Source organism: Zerene cesonia, chromosome 24, assembly GCF_012273895.1.
Source record: "Zerene cesonia ecotype Mississippi chromosome 24, Zerene_cesonia_1.1, whole genome shotgun sequence".
NCBI classification, from domain to species: Eukaryota; Metazoa; Arthropoda; class Insecta; order Lepidoptera; family Pieridae; genus Zerene; species Zerene cesonia.
The window spans coordinates 3,532,945-3,545,588 of record NC_052125.1 but is presented as its reverse complement, the minus strand read 5'-3'; the positions used below and the strand labels follow the sequence as shown (position 1 = coordinate 3,545,588).

Here is a 12,644-nt window from a genome sequence, read left to right as displayed (position 1 = left end):
ATTTTAATTGCGTAATTTTAACGATCTAAGCATACAGATACAGATAGCTTTGTTTATACTATATAGTGATCTTATTTTAGCTTAAAGGTCTCGTAACCAAGCCATTAAATATTAAAAAAAGTGATGTTATTATATAAGTAACTAACACCTTTCAAATGCATGTCTTGGGTTCCAACTAATCTATATATAGGGCTAATTATGACCGATCGACCTTTCTATAGATCGTCGGATCGAACTGGAGGCCTTGGAGTTAAAGTAGTAGATACCACTAGACCATGGAGGTCGTCACGCGTGTGTCAGCAGCTCATAGAATAAAATGACCTTTAATTATGTAAAGATATTGAGATAATAGACCTTAAATAATTTATATTTTAACCTTAAATTATTTATAATCTATGTGGTGTTGTTCTGTTAGGAATAGGTTTTCGCATTTTTATATCGTGGTTAGTTTTAATTTAGACTTTTCTTTTTATAAATTTTTAAGGTCATACTTTATATACACAGGCTTTTGAACCATACGCCTAGCTATTGAAGGTTTTTTTTTTATGTCATCGTCGGCAATGGAGCTCGTGGTTCGCTTGATGGTAAACGCTGCCACCGCCCATGAACATTTAGAGACGTAAGGTCGATCGCAGACCTAACGCGTCTACAAATGGATTGCCGACTTCAAATTGGAAAGGGATAATAAAGGATTGACGAGAGGATTAAAAGAAAGGACTGGGAAAGGTAAGGAAAAGGATATGGGCCTCCGGCTCCCCCATTCACCGAACGAAACACAGCAGAATGCTATTTCACGCCGGTCTTCTGTGGCGGTGTGGTACCTACTTCCCTGATGCGAGCTGGCCCATTTCGTGCTGAAGCATGATGATTACCACATACAATGTTATGTTATCTGTGCATACTGAACTGTGCGTGAGGTGTTATCGCAGTGTGCTGTAAACGTTGAATGAAATTCTCCCGCTTTCCGCTATTGCATTATTAAGCTGAAAGCGCAGTTATCAATGGCGGTTCAATGTTTAAATAACAAAATAATAGCGATAAAGTGCCTCACGTATCCTTTGATTGTCTTCGTGCTTCGTCGAGCGACGGGAGAACCGCTTGTGTAAATTTCCTTTACTTTTTATTATACAAGCTATAACAATGTTTATTAATATTATGTATAAACGTGCAGGAATCTATAGCCGAGGTCCAAATCCAGTATTCCGCTTTTGTTATATTATTATTTTTAGTTGCAAGATGTAGGTTTTCTTGGATTGAAAATACCAACTAAACAATATAATATCACGTCTGTGGACTATATTAAATTAACATCGCACTGTTTTGTGGTTACATTTTGCAATGTATATCGGAACAAACCCTGAATTGTCAAACGATAAGTGATAACAGGCCATTTGTCAAACTCAAAATTATTGAATCGAGGTGGTCGTGTTGATATCTTATTTATCTTCTTAATAAACCAGTGCTAAGTAAACAAACAGCTTTAACATGGCTCGTAACATCATTAAATTGGGAGCTCTGGAAGCGCAAAAGACTGCGTTTCTGTTATGTGATATACAAGAAACTTTTCGACCGCACGTAAAACATTTTGGTGAAGTAGTAAGAGTTGCTAATAAAATGGTATGTATTATTCCTACCTGTTACGTAATATGTGACGATTATTTACAAGTGACTTGTAAAATGCAAAACAATACAATTTTGTTTATAAAATGTTTTGTAACGAGAAAAACACAACCTCCTATAAGCCGGTTTTTTTTCTATGCTGCCGCTTGCCGAGGCGTAAATATTAAATAGTTCTGTCATGTGTGATATATTCGAAACACAAAAATATTTCTGATAATCGTTCATTAATATGCAGGTTAAAAGTACATTATTATTATAGATAGTACAAGGAGACGGTCATCATTTGATTGTTTATAAATAAAGCTTATTCATAGAATGAAAGAAGGACGAGTGTTATAATCTACCTAAAATTTACGACTTTCTCTTTACGTCTAATTAGAATAATCATTCGTGAAAAATATCAAATTTATATGGAATCAAACACCAGCTTAAAAATAAAAAGAAATATTACAATTGTTCCACCCAATCTCAAGTTCTCGGATAACAAATTCTAAAAAAATACAGTCAAGACCCTGTGCTGTTTTTCTAGGTGGTTGATAATATAATAAACAGAGATTTTGGGAATAAGTCTGATGAATAAAACTGGAATCTATTAATATAGTGGCTACAGTCTCAATTTATCTTACTATAATATTTAACAAAAATTTTTTCTAGATGGAAGCATCGAAACACTTTAAAATCCCAGTTTACATCTCGGAACAATATCCCAAAGGTCTCGGGCACACAACCAAGGACATAAATGTTGAAGATGCAGCTTTAGTGTATGAAAAGACCAAGTTTTCCATGTACACACCAGAACTGCAGGAGAGATTGAAGAAAGATGTGCCAGATTTGAGTTCTGTAGTTTTGTTTGGGATTGAGGTATAAATATTACTAGTAAATCCTACTAATAGTATCCTACTAATATTATAAATGCGAAAGTTTGTAAGGATGCGTGTGTGTTTGTTGCTCTTTCACGCAAAAACTACTCAAACGATTGCCATGAAATTTGGTATGTAGACAGCTAGGTAACAGGAATAACATATAGGCAACTTTTTATCCTGATATTCCTACGGGATACGGACTTACGCGGGTTAAGCCACGGGGCGCAGCTAGTATTGTATAAAATGCAAAGGTAGAGCTGTTTCTTGACTTTTCGTGTCTTAACTAATGAAACAGTTATGACACAACTGGTAAAATGATATTTTGTTATTAACATATTTTCGTCATAATTATTTATATTGAGATAATTCAACCTTCTATTGACAGTAATTTTATATGTTCATAGTTTCTTTGATGTATTTATTTGTAGATTTGTATAATAAATTAACATTTCATAATATTAACTATTATTTACAGGCTCATGTGTGTATAGAGCAAACAGTTATAGACTTGCTGAATGAGAATTTAGCCGTTCATGTCTTGGCCGATGGAGTTTCTTCAAGATCGCTTATGGATAGACAACTGGCTCTGCAGGTATAACTTTATTGTCTTTCTGCGGCATTCATGTTATAATTATGTAGTAATTTTATAACTACAGAGATTCCGAACCAGTGGTAAATGTTAAAACTATGTTATGACAATTCAAAAGTGTTTCTATAAGGAGTCTAGTTGAATAAAATGTTTGAGTTTGAATGAGTTAGGTAAACGTCTTAAAACCCTTGGGCAGTGAATTTTTTTTTTTTGTTTTTCATAGCCACTGTGAGGTGCTGAAAAACACTGAAGGATCTAAGTTGCTTTGATGTGCTTAGACTCTCATAGCACTGATTGGATATCCATTTTATACTTTTCATTTTAGTTTTTTTTTATCACAAAATCTCTGTACTACTAGTCTAAATTAATGTATTTTCTTTTGTTTAGTTCAATGTAGTTTAATAATCTTATACCTTTAAACGAGCAATTCTTGTATATATATATATATATATATATATATATATATATATATATATATAATTGGAATCTCGGAATCGGCTCCAACGATTTTCATGAAATTTAGTATACAGGGGGTTTCGGGGGCGATAAATCGATCTAGCTAGGATTTATTTTTAGAAAATGTCATATTCGTGAATAATAATACTATTTTGCTTCGTAGATAGCTGGACAACTGAAATAACACATAGGCACTTTTTATACCGATATTCCTACGGGATACGGTTACGCAGCACGCTTACGCGGTTTCAACCGCGGGTCACAGCTAGTAATGTTATTATACATATAAACTTTCCTCTTGAATCCTTCCACCTTTGTCTTTCTGCTAAATCGTAGCAACGCCTAGCCTCTCGGCCACCCGTAATCCCGCCACAGCAATCGAATTTCATCTACTCTTTTAGTTTTAAATGCCTAAGGGGCACCCCAATCATTTTTTTTCTATTTTTTCAAAACTTTTTATTTATAAAGCACTTCAATGCAATAAAACTACCAATAAGAGTATTATAATTAAAGAAACTATTTATTTTTCAGCGATTACAGTCGATTGGTTGTTTCGTTGGAACTTCGGAGAATGTGCTCTTCAAGCTACTAAGGGACAAAAGCAATCCAGCTTTTAAAGCTATTTCCAAACTCAACACAACGCCTACAGCTGATGAGTTCGGTGTGAACACCCGTAAATCTGTATTGTAGATGCCTATTTAATTATATACTAGTAATCGGCCCTGGTTTCGCCCGAGGTGCGTATATAGCCTATGTCATTCATTCAAAACGTTATAAACATACAATATTAGTGTAGATAAAATGTTCCAAATTTGATTTCTGATTGAAATATGTGTCTATGGAAAATTTTTGAAATTAATCCAGTAGTTTTGTGTGAAAACGGTACAAACATACATACGAAAACATATATGTTTTCTCTTTACAATATTAGATTCAATTAAGATAGTCTTATTATTCAACAACATATTGTATTAAAAAGCAAAATATAACATTATAAGTGCTCTCAACTCGTGTACAAAAGAGTTTCACTCACCTACAAGTCAGGCAATTACCTTACTTACTTTGAAAACATCTTAGCCTAGTTATATTAGTGCCTATCATTTGGTACTTAAATCGTCAAAATCAGTGGAGCTAGTCATGAGGTATAAATGGTATAAAATAAACTAATGTTTATTTGATTTATATAATTAACTAGTGGTCCGCCCCGGCTTCACTCGGGGTACGTTATTTTTTCTCTCCCCAAGAACCTTATTTATGCCTTAACAAGAACGTTTAAATAAAAATTCGAATTGGTCGAGCCATTCTCGAGCCATACGCATTGGTAGTATGCAGTAACACTTAAGAATCTTTTGAAATAGATTTCAATAGTTCCTGTGATTAGCGCGTTCACACAGACAAACTCCATTATTATATTATTAGTTTAGAAGTATGGATTTAAATTATATTCTTCTTGGATTAAAGGTTTTGGTGATATTTTTAAGTCTGTTATGCAATCAATAGTTTATTGTATATATTTTATAATATTTGTATAATAAATAAATGTTAATATTATATTGTTTTATTTCAAAAGCGACCATTTTAGTTGCTCCTTTGCCGATTGTAGGACCTGTAATAAGAAAATAATAATGCATTTATTAAAATAGGGTTGTCAGTTTGTATATTTATTTTTTTAGATTTTTTTCTGATTTTTTATGATTAATATAAATAAAAATAAATGTGTAATTAATTCAACTTAACATTCAAATAAAGTCTCAGAAAAATGGTATTAATTATTATTAAGGATTAAAATAAATCAATATAACTTAAAATTTCACTGTTATAAGTAAATAAGTTATTAGAGAATTTGAAATTGCTGCATTTTTTATATTGTTAATTTACTTCAACTTAATTAGAGCGCGGAAATAATAATAACACTGTATGTTATATGAATAATAATATCATAATTTATAGTGAAAAATCAATAATCTGAGTACTATCCCACAAATCATTAGTTACTAATGTTAAAAAAAACGATTTTTTTTCATAAAAAATAACAAGATAAATATTAATAAAAACAATTAATTATGTTATGTATTAAATAAGATGATGATTCAATAATTACTTTCTACTATAGAAATCTGATGAAATTAATTAGTATTTAAAAGTGCTTGCAAAAAGAGGGTGTATAAATAATAACAAAAAATGTATAAAAAATAAAACTATTTAATCATAGAACATATAATCAAATGTTAATAGAAAAAAAATAGGTAAAACAAATTCGTGGTGCCATTTCTTGAAGCTAATAATTGTTATTCATTAAATTCAGTAGAACCTGAAATAATTAATAATTTTGAATAATTCTTACACATGACCACAGATAATAAATTAGAAAGTTGTTATTTACACTGTATTAGAATAACAAATATTAGACCATAGCCACAGAGTGAGAACAAGTTGAATGACACACAGCGACACAGATAATAATAAATGAGCTGACAGATTCTAAAAAAAAAACTGACGGATTATATTATAGAAATATATAATATACAGATATTAAATCCTAATAAAATATTTACTTTATAATAACACTTAATTAATAATTATTTCATAAGATTTTAGATTAATTATTATTATTTGTTGTGTTTATATCCATGTAACAAGATAATCAATAATTTTGAAAACGTATATTCTCTAAGTTTATTTGACATTCTTTAAGTATGTTTTTCATCTAAATTCATAATGGCCTTATTTAAGCATCCATTCGTTTTAGTGACGAACATAAAAATAACACATAGCACAAAAGACATCGTGAAAAGGCAAACAGAGACATAAAATAGACAAAAATGTGTTTCAAAAATAAAATGAAATAATGCAAAAAGTTTTATTGAATCTTAGTGAAGAAGCCACATAACTCTTACGGTCTTTTGGGACATGCAAATTTTAAATCAGTACCAAATCGCTTAAGAGCAGTTCGGTTTTTAAATATGTTTCAATAATTATTAAAAGAAATCACTATAAATTCACGGCAGATAATGAATGTAGCTATAACAAGAAAAAAAAAGTCGTGCGTCGCGGGACGCCCAAAAAACATGATAATAAACTAATCTATATACAAGCCAGACAGACTGGTACCGTAACGATTTTTTAACCGTCCCACAAGAAGCTGTCACTTCAAAAATGGACAAGGAATTAAATTGCATTGTTTCAAATAGTTGCAGTCAAATTCATAGAAAGGAATTGTATTTAGATTTTTTTTTAACTTGACACTGGCATATACTCTATCTTAATGGCAACTTAATATTAGACATTAAGACAAGGTTTTAGAGAAAATTAGATATCACTCCAGGCTCTTATAATGGTATAGGAAAAGAAACTAGCAGATGCATTGTTATTGACTTCAAAAAATTAATACATAAAATAAAGTTACTTTAATAAACACGCTTTAGTGATAGAATCGACTAGTTTCACTAGCTTTTATGCATACAAAGTAAAGGTAAGGAACTTGTTCAATCCCGGCGAATCCAATCAGGATAATATGATAAACTCATGAAACTATTGTATTGTCACCGATCCGCGATAAGTGTACAAAACTAGAATTAAATCTGAAGCGGGTCAAAATCGTGTCTAAAGGAGTCGGTTACATACAAACATACAGGTGAAGCTAATATGTTAAATATTGTTCCATATATTTATCATAGTATATCGTATTTGAGTTAATAAAGTAATTTACCTGATTTATAATATTTATTTTAAAACGTCATTCAGTCATATTTATTTGATGATCTGAAATAGTTATAATAAAAAAATATATAACAATGTTTCAATATAAAACTCTGCCGCGCGTTTCCTCCCATGGACAAACCAGCGGGCAAAAGAAAGTATTTCTATGGCTCATGTGTTATTCTGGTACATAAACTACATCACTGCCAAGTATCATCAAAATCCGTTCGTTGGTGTTCGAGTGAAAGAGTAACAAACATACATACATCCGTGTATCCTCAAAAATTTTCGAGGATACACAGATAAAAATAATAACTTTGAGAAATTATTTCACAATCTAACAGCTATTTTATTCTTATTTTAATTGGTATAATATATATTGAGATATAAATGAAAAAACCCATTTCACTGAGATAAAATACTAAACATAAAACAAAGCATGGCGTTTTCACTAAGATTAATAAAAAACATAAACATAAAAAATGCTTAAAATTTTTGTATGGCACAAAATATACAGTGACACAAGTCATGGTAATCTAACCCCTACGCTAGTTAGGATAAGGTTCATTTCGATTATTACTAAAGACAAGACAAAATCAGTGTAGGTTCAACAAAATTGAAAGACATAATCTAATTTACGCTTATATCTGATTACCTAGAGAGCAAAATATATTGAATAAGGGGACTACAAAAGCTTAAATGACGCACGCACACATTTACACTACCAACGGGCCGGCTCTGTCGGTACACGGGGCCGCACGCGCACATGCGTAGTGCGTACATATCATATCAGAAATATTAATACGCGATTTATTAAATATCTATTGATTTGAAAAAAAAAACGAAATCACTATTAAATGACTATGTTTATTGAAGAATAATTGAGTTTGAGTTTGAGTTTATGATTTTATTATGTACATACGAACTTTGTAAGAGGCTGTTATGATAATATAATCTTATGTATAAAATTCCCGTGTCACAATTTTAGTGCCGAACTCCTCCGAAACGGCTGGACCAATTATTATGAAATTTTGTGTGCATATTGGGTATGCCTGAGAATCGGCCAACATCGATTTTTCACATCCCTAAATGATAAGAGTAAGGCAAAACAGCGTTTACCGGGTCAGCTAGTTTATTTACATAATATATCAATTCGTTAATACTTTGAGTGTAGTTCACCACGGAGATTAAAACTACTATTAAACTAATATAAGTTTTGTTGAAACCACACATATATCATCCAAATATATCTCACTAATTATTGATATTAAGTCGTTATTTTATTGTCTCACTAAACGACATAAAGAATAGGTTGAACAGCATAAATTGTGGAAATATAGTATTAGTTATATGGTAAATAATGGTCACCCTATTCTTCATATCGCACCCTTGCAGCTCTTCCAATCTACGTTTCCCAACGTGCAGTCACCCTTTCCCCCCAGTCCCAAAAGGTGGTGTGTGTGTGGTCACCCTACCAGAAGATTTTGTTAAAATTGTCCATTACCTGAGCGACGGTTTGCTCGCCGAGCGGCACGTCCTCGGTGCGGAGAGCCGCCCTGGACACTATCGAGGTGGGGTCCGAGTCCAGGATTACACTGAAACATGGTCGCCGACATTAAAATGAATCTAGTCTATAATTTCTTTAATTACATTCATACATATGTTATACTGCTTGTCGCCTTCAAGGCCTTCGCCTATGTGGTAAAAGATAATTTCCATGGAAGTGAAATGGTTTTGTAGTCAGAATTGCCTTAATCACTTTCTAGCCTAAACTATCTCTGGACTCCAAAAAAAAAAAATCCCATGGCCATATCTAGGTTACTTTTAAGTCAACCAGCCAGAAAGTATAAGATTATTCAAACTGGCTAATAAGCCGAAAAGTTTGTTTATTTCAACATGCTAATCTCAGGAACTGCTGGACGGATTTCAGATATTCTTTCACCTTTCAATATGTTCATGATCATTGACTTCTATTTACACATGATAAAAAGGAAAGATTTGATTGTTTGTATTTGATTGATGAGGCTCCAAAACTATAGGACTAATTCGAAAAACTCTACCAATAAATAGCCCCATATATGAGTGCCGTAGACTATATTTTATTTTGTTTTTAACCCAGCCGGGCGGAGTCGGTACGAGAGGCTATTTCCGCACAACAGATGAAGCCGGAGGACCTTCTCTAGATGCGAGAGAGAGAGAGGGAGAGAGAGAGGACTTACCCCCCATCACAAATCTCGTCAAATGCCAGCATGACAGCATCCAAGTTGTCCAGAATTATCCTCTTCTCGACATTTCTTCTAAGCAGGATGCTGACAGATTCGTATAGTGCATTCAACACTGATTGCAGAATTAACTGTAATTGAAAAATTGCTTGAAATTAGAAATAAGAGACTTTTTAATGAATTTGAAACATGATTTAAAAAGTTTAACATCTCTAGGCATCATCATCATCAATTCAGTCATATTGTAAATCCCAAATAGAAAATCAGCTTTCGCCTCTTGGCTACATACAACACTAATTTAAATAGTAAAATCCATAGAAATTATTTGTTTACATTGATGTTTTAATAATCTATAGTTACAAATAAATTAAATCCGACAATTTAGTAGAAACGTTAGGAATAAAATAATAGAACTCATTTATGTCAAATGGTAAATTAGCAAGGCGCAACTAGTTTATTTATAACTCACCTCATTCTCATGTGAACTGCCCATGACATAGAAGAATAGATCAACATTGTTCTTGTAGACGCAGGTTAGGCCGTCCAACATTATAATTTCAGCATTTGCCCTGGAAATTTGAATGTAACTCTATCAAATATATCTCTTGGTTACGGCAGGTTCTTATATTTTTAACATTCCCACAACAAGAATGTTTTTAATTCAACTGCATAATTTGTTTTTAGTTTTGTTAGTCTATAACTCTGAGTTTACTAATTGACATGACTCCTTTATGTTTCCACCCCGGCTTCACCTGTGGTACATATATAGCCTATATCCTTCCTCAATAAATGGGCTATTTAACGCTGAGAGAATTTTTCAAATCGGATAAGTAGTTACTGAGATTAATGCATTCAAACAAACAAACTCTTCAGCTTTATAATATTAGTATAGATAAGAAATTGTTGTTGTTTAATCCCATTTAAGAATTTGGAGTGGTACATGTCTCTTATTTCCATAATATTTGGGAACCAGTGGACATATACTACCCGTTCTATTGGAAGACTTACATGAGGCCACAGATCCAACAGGCAGAGACTTTAGAGAGTTTTAATATATTGCAGGATTATTACTATTCCTATATTATATAGCGGATGTCATTCAGTGAAATTGCAGCTTTCTAATAGAGAAAGAACTTTTGAAATTGTTTTTTGTGTAAAAATATTACAAGCATACAAAAGTTTACTCTTTATTATAAAAGGGTAGATAAAAGATAACAAATTTCATTACCGGGAAATAGAGAAATTACAATCACTAAGGTCGAATTGCGAAACTCTCTTTTTTGGGAATATCGGTTAAAAAGTTTTGAAAAGAATTGAGTACCTGTGTGTTTTGTTAAACAGGTTCTTTTCAAACGCCTTCTGCTCCTTTGTTGTGGGCAAGATGTCACTGTCGTAGTACTTGGCGAGGATTCTGTTGCCATCATTGTCTAGTATGCACATACCCTTCACAATATATAGGGTAGGCTCCTGAAAAAGAATTGTTTAATATTATTATCTTGATATTTGTATTTTTATCTATATAATATTTATAGTTTATAAGATAATGTCAACGATCCGATAACTACGTAGTGTAAATATGTCGGGAACCGTTCTAAGGCCGAATCTTATTGATTTATTGTTAATTCTAACAGCAAATCTTTTATAAAGTCGATATAAGCATATCATTGTAATGACCATTGGAGACCAATATTGTCGTGCAATTGAATCTTACTTAACACCAAATTAAATGTCGATTTTGGTATTATTTACACTAGTTACAAATATCCTAAAAATTCCTTATGTTTACTTAAGTATACGAACGCATAGACGATGAGAATTTTTTACGTCAAGTTGTACCGGAAAAGTAACGAATATAGCACATGTTTACTTACGAATAAAGATCCTTCCATGGTAATCTTTTTGTGGACCATATTTGAGGTTGAAATTTAAAATACTTTTATCAGGATATACGAAAACACCAAAATCACGAATGATTAGTACAATACAAACTGCAAGCCACACTGTTATGAATGACGTCTGACGTGTTAGGTTTATATTTTGACGTTGACATAATGACGTGCCAAAGGTTGTGTTCTGATTGAATAAGACCACGATTCTGTTTTGCGAAATCATGAAAGTTGGAAAGTAAATATGTAAGTAATGAATAATACGCACAAAATCAATATGTAATTTTATGAAATAGACTGATCATTACCAGTCGTTTTCAATCTATACCAATGCATAGATTGATAAAGATTTGACAAATATATCTATGTACATGATTCGTACTTTCATTTAGATATCCTATCGACAGATGGACGTTACTATCAATTTCGCCTATCTATCGTTAGAAATCCTTTTTTATGAATTTAATCGAAATGCACGTAGTATTTCGATAAAATTAGCACGCTTTTATTAGCTTCATCTGTAAGTATATTTGTATGTAACCGACCTCTTTAGAATTTAACCTTTTTAAACTGACAGATTAAATTCATATTTTGTTTCTCAAGTTTTTTTTTATTGAACATACTTTCGCATACTCCCTGTAATAAAACATTTCATGCGGCTTAGATGTGTGCGAAAGAAGATGCTATATCTGTCCCTTATTACTGGATGGATAGTGCTTAACCTTGATTGTATAATGCAAGTAAAGAATAAATCGAATCGGTTCAAAAACGATTTATATATATAATAACGCTATTTCTATTTCTCTCTCTCTTTATTCTCTCATATATGTTTAAAATTATCAATAATCATGGAACACAAATCCCTTTCATATACCTGCCACTCGCTTTTGTACGTCACATAATGACACAGTCTATAGGTTGTTCCGATTACAATGAAATAGTCAATAAAAATGACTCTATTGACATATTTCCAATAGTCTTGAGAGCTTTCGTCGCTTAGTTCTTGCTGCTCTGTGTAGCACCCAAAGAGTAGTATAATAATATGGTAGCAGCTAAGTCGCACTATTTTCTGATAATTTAGTTTCTGTAAATTTTTGTTGTAATCTTTTTTTTCTATTTTAGAGTTTTAGAGTTTTTTGTTTAGTCATACGCACAAGATAGTGATTTGTGTATCCATCGAATATATTTATACAAAGAACAATATTCGATGTACTAAATTACTCCTGCTGTTATAGTCCGGTCAATTTAGACCAAAAAATGAGGGTGAAGTTACATAAAGTCCCAACAAGCTGAATTTCTGTGAATTTGT

The 12,644-nt window shown here is 32.0% G+C and overlaps 2 protein-coding genes across 3 annotated transcripts; one reads left to right on the top strand and one right to left on the bottom strand.

Moving 5' to 3' along the window:
- The first annotated feature begins 1,386 nt into the window (after positions 1-1,386).
- Positions 1,387-4,469, top strand: LOC119836422 (isochorismatase domain-containing protein 1-like). The gene is made up of 4 exons (XM_038361737.1): positions 1,387-1,617; positions 2,275-2,481; positions 2,959-3,075; positions 4,060-4,469. Exons 1-4 carry the CDS (start codon positions 1,486-1,488, stop codon positions 4,216-4,218), a joined length of 615 nt encoding a protein of 204 aa, XP_038217665.1. The 5' UTR covers positions 1,387-1,485; the 3' UTR covers positions 4,219-4,469.
- A 540-nt stretch (positions 4,470-5,009) lies between these two features.
- On the bottom strand, positions 5,010-11,485 carry LOC119836423 (coatomer subunit zeta-1). Of its 2 annotated transcripts, none has more exons than XM_038361738.1 (6): positions 11,321-11,485; positions 10,771-10,916; positions 9,919-10,018; positions 9,447-9,580; positions 8,732-8,822; positions 5,010-5,134 (listed from the first exon to the last, which is right to left on the bottom strand). In XM_038361738.1, exons 1-6 carry the CDS (start codon positions 11,357-11,359, stop codon positions 5,087-5,089), a joined length of 558 nt encoding a protein of 185 aa, XP_038217666.1. In that variant the 5' UTR covers positions 11,360-11,485; the 3' UTR covers positions 5,010-5,086. The 2 variants fall into 2 exon arrangements, with proteins under 2 accessions (XP_038217666.1, XP_038217667.1); XM_038361739.1 differs by lacking the exon at positions 5,010-5,134 and adding an exon at positions 5,711-5,839.
- Positions 11,486-12,644: the final 1,159 nt, after the last annotated feature.

Excerpts from the sequence above, each read along its gene's own strand:
- LOC119836422 (XM_038361737.1), top strand. The coding sequence starts at position 1,486 with ATGGCTCGTAACATCATTAAATTGGGAGCTCTGGAAGCGCAAAAGACT. Across the intron at positions 1,618-2,274 it reads TAAGAGTTGCTAATAAAATG|ATGGAAGCATCGAAACACTT; the intron begins GTATGTATTATT and ends AATTTTTTCTAG. Across the intron at positions 2,482-2,958 it reads TAGTTTTGTTTGGGATTGAG|GCTCATGTGTGTATAGAGCA; the intron begins GTATAAATATTA and ends TATTATTTACAG.
- LOC119836423 (XM_038361738.1), bottom strand. The coding sequence starts at position 11,359 with ATGGTCCACAAAAAGATTACCATGGAAGGATCTTTATTC. Across the intron at positions 10,019-10,770 it reads CTGTTTAACAAAACACACAG|GGCAAATGCTGAAATTATAA; the intron begins GTACTCAATTCT and ends TCAAATTTCCAG. Across the intron at positions 8,823-9,446 it reads GACGAGATTTGTGATGGGGG|TGTAATCCTGGACTCGGACC; the intron begins GTAAGTCCTCTC and ends ACCATGTTTCAG.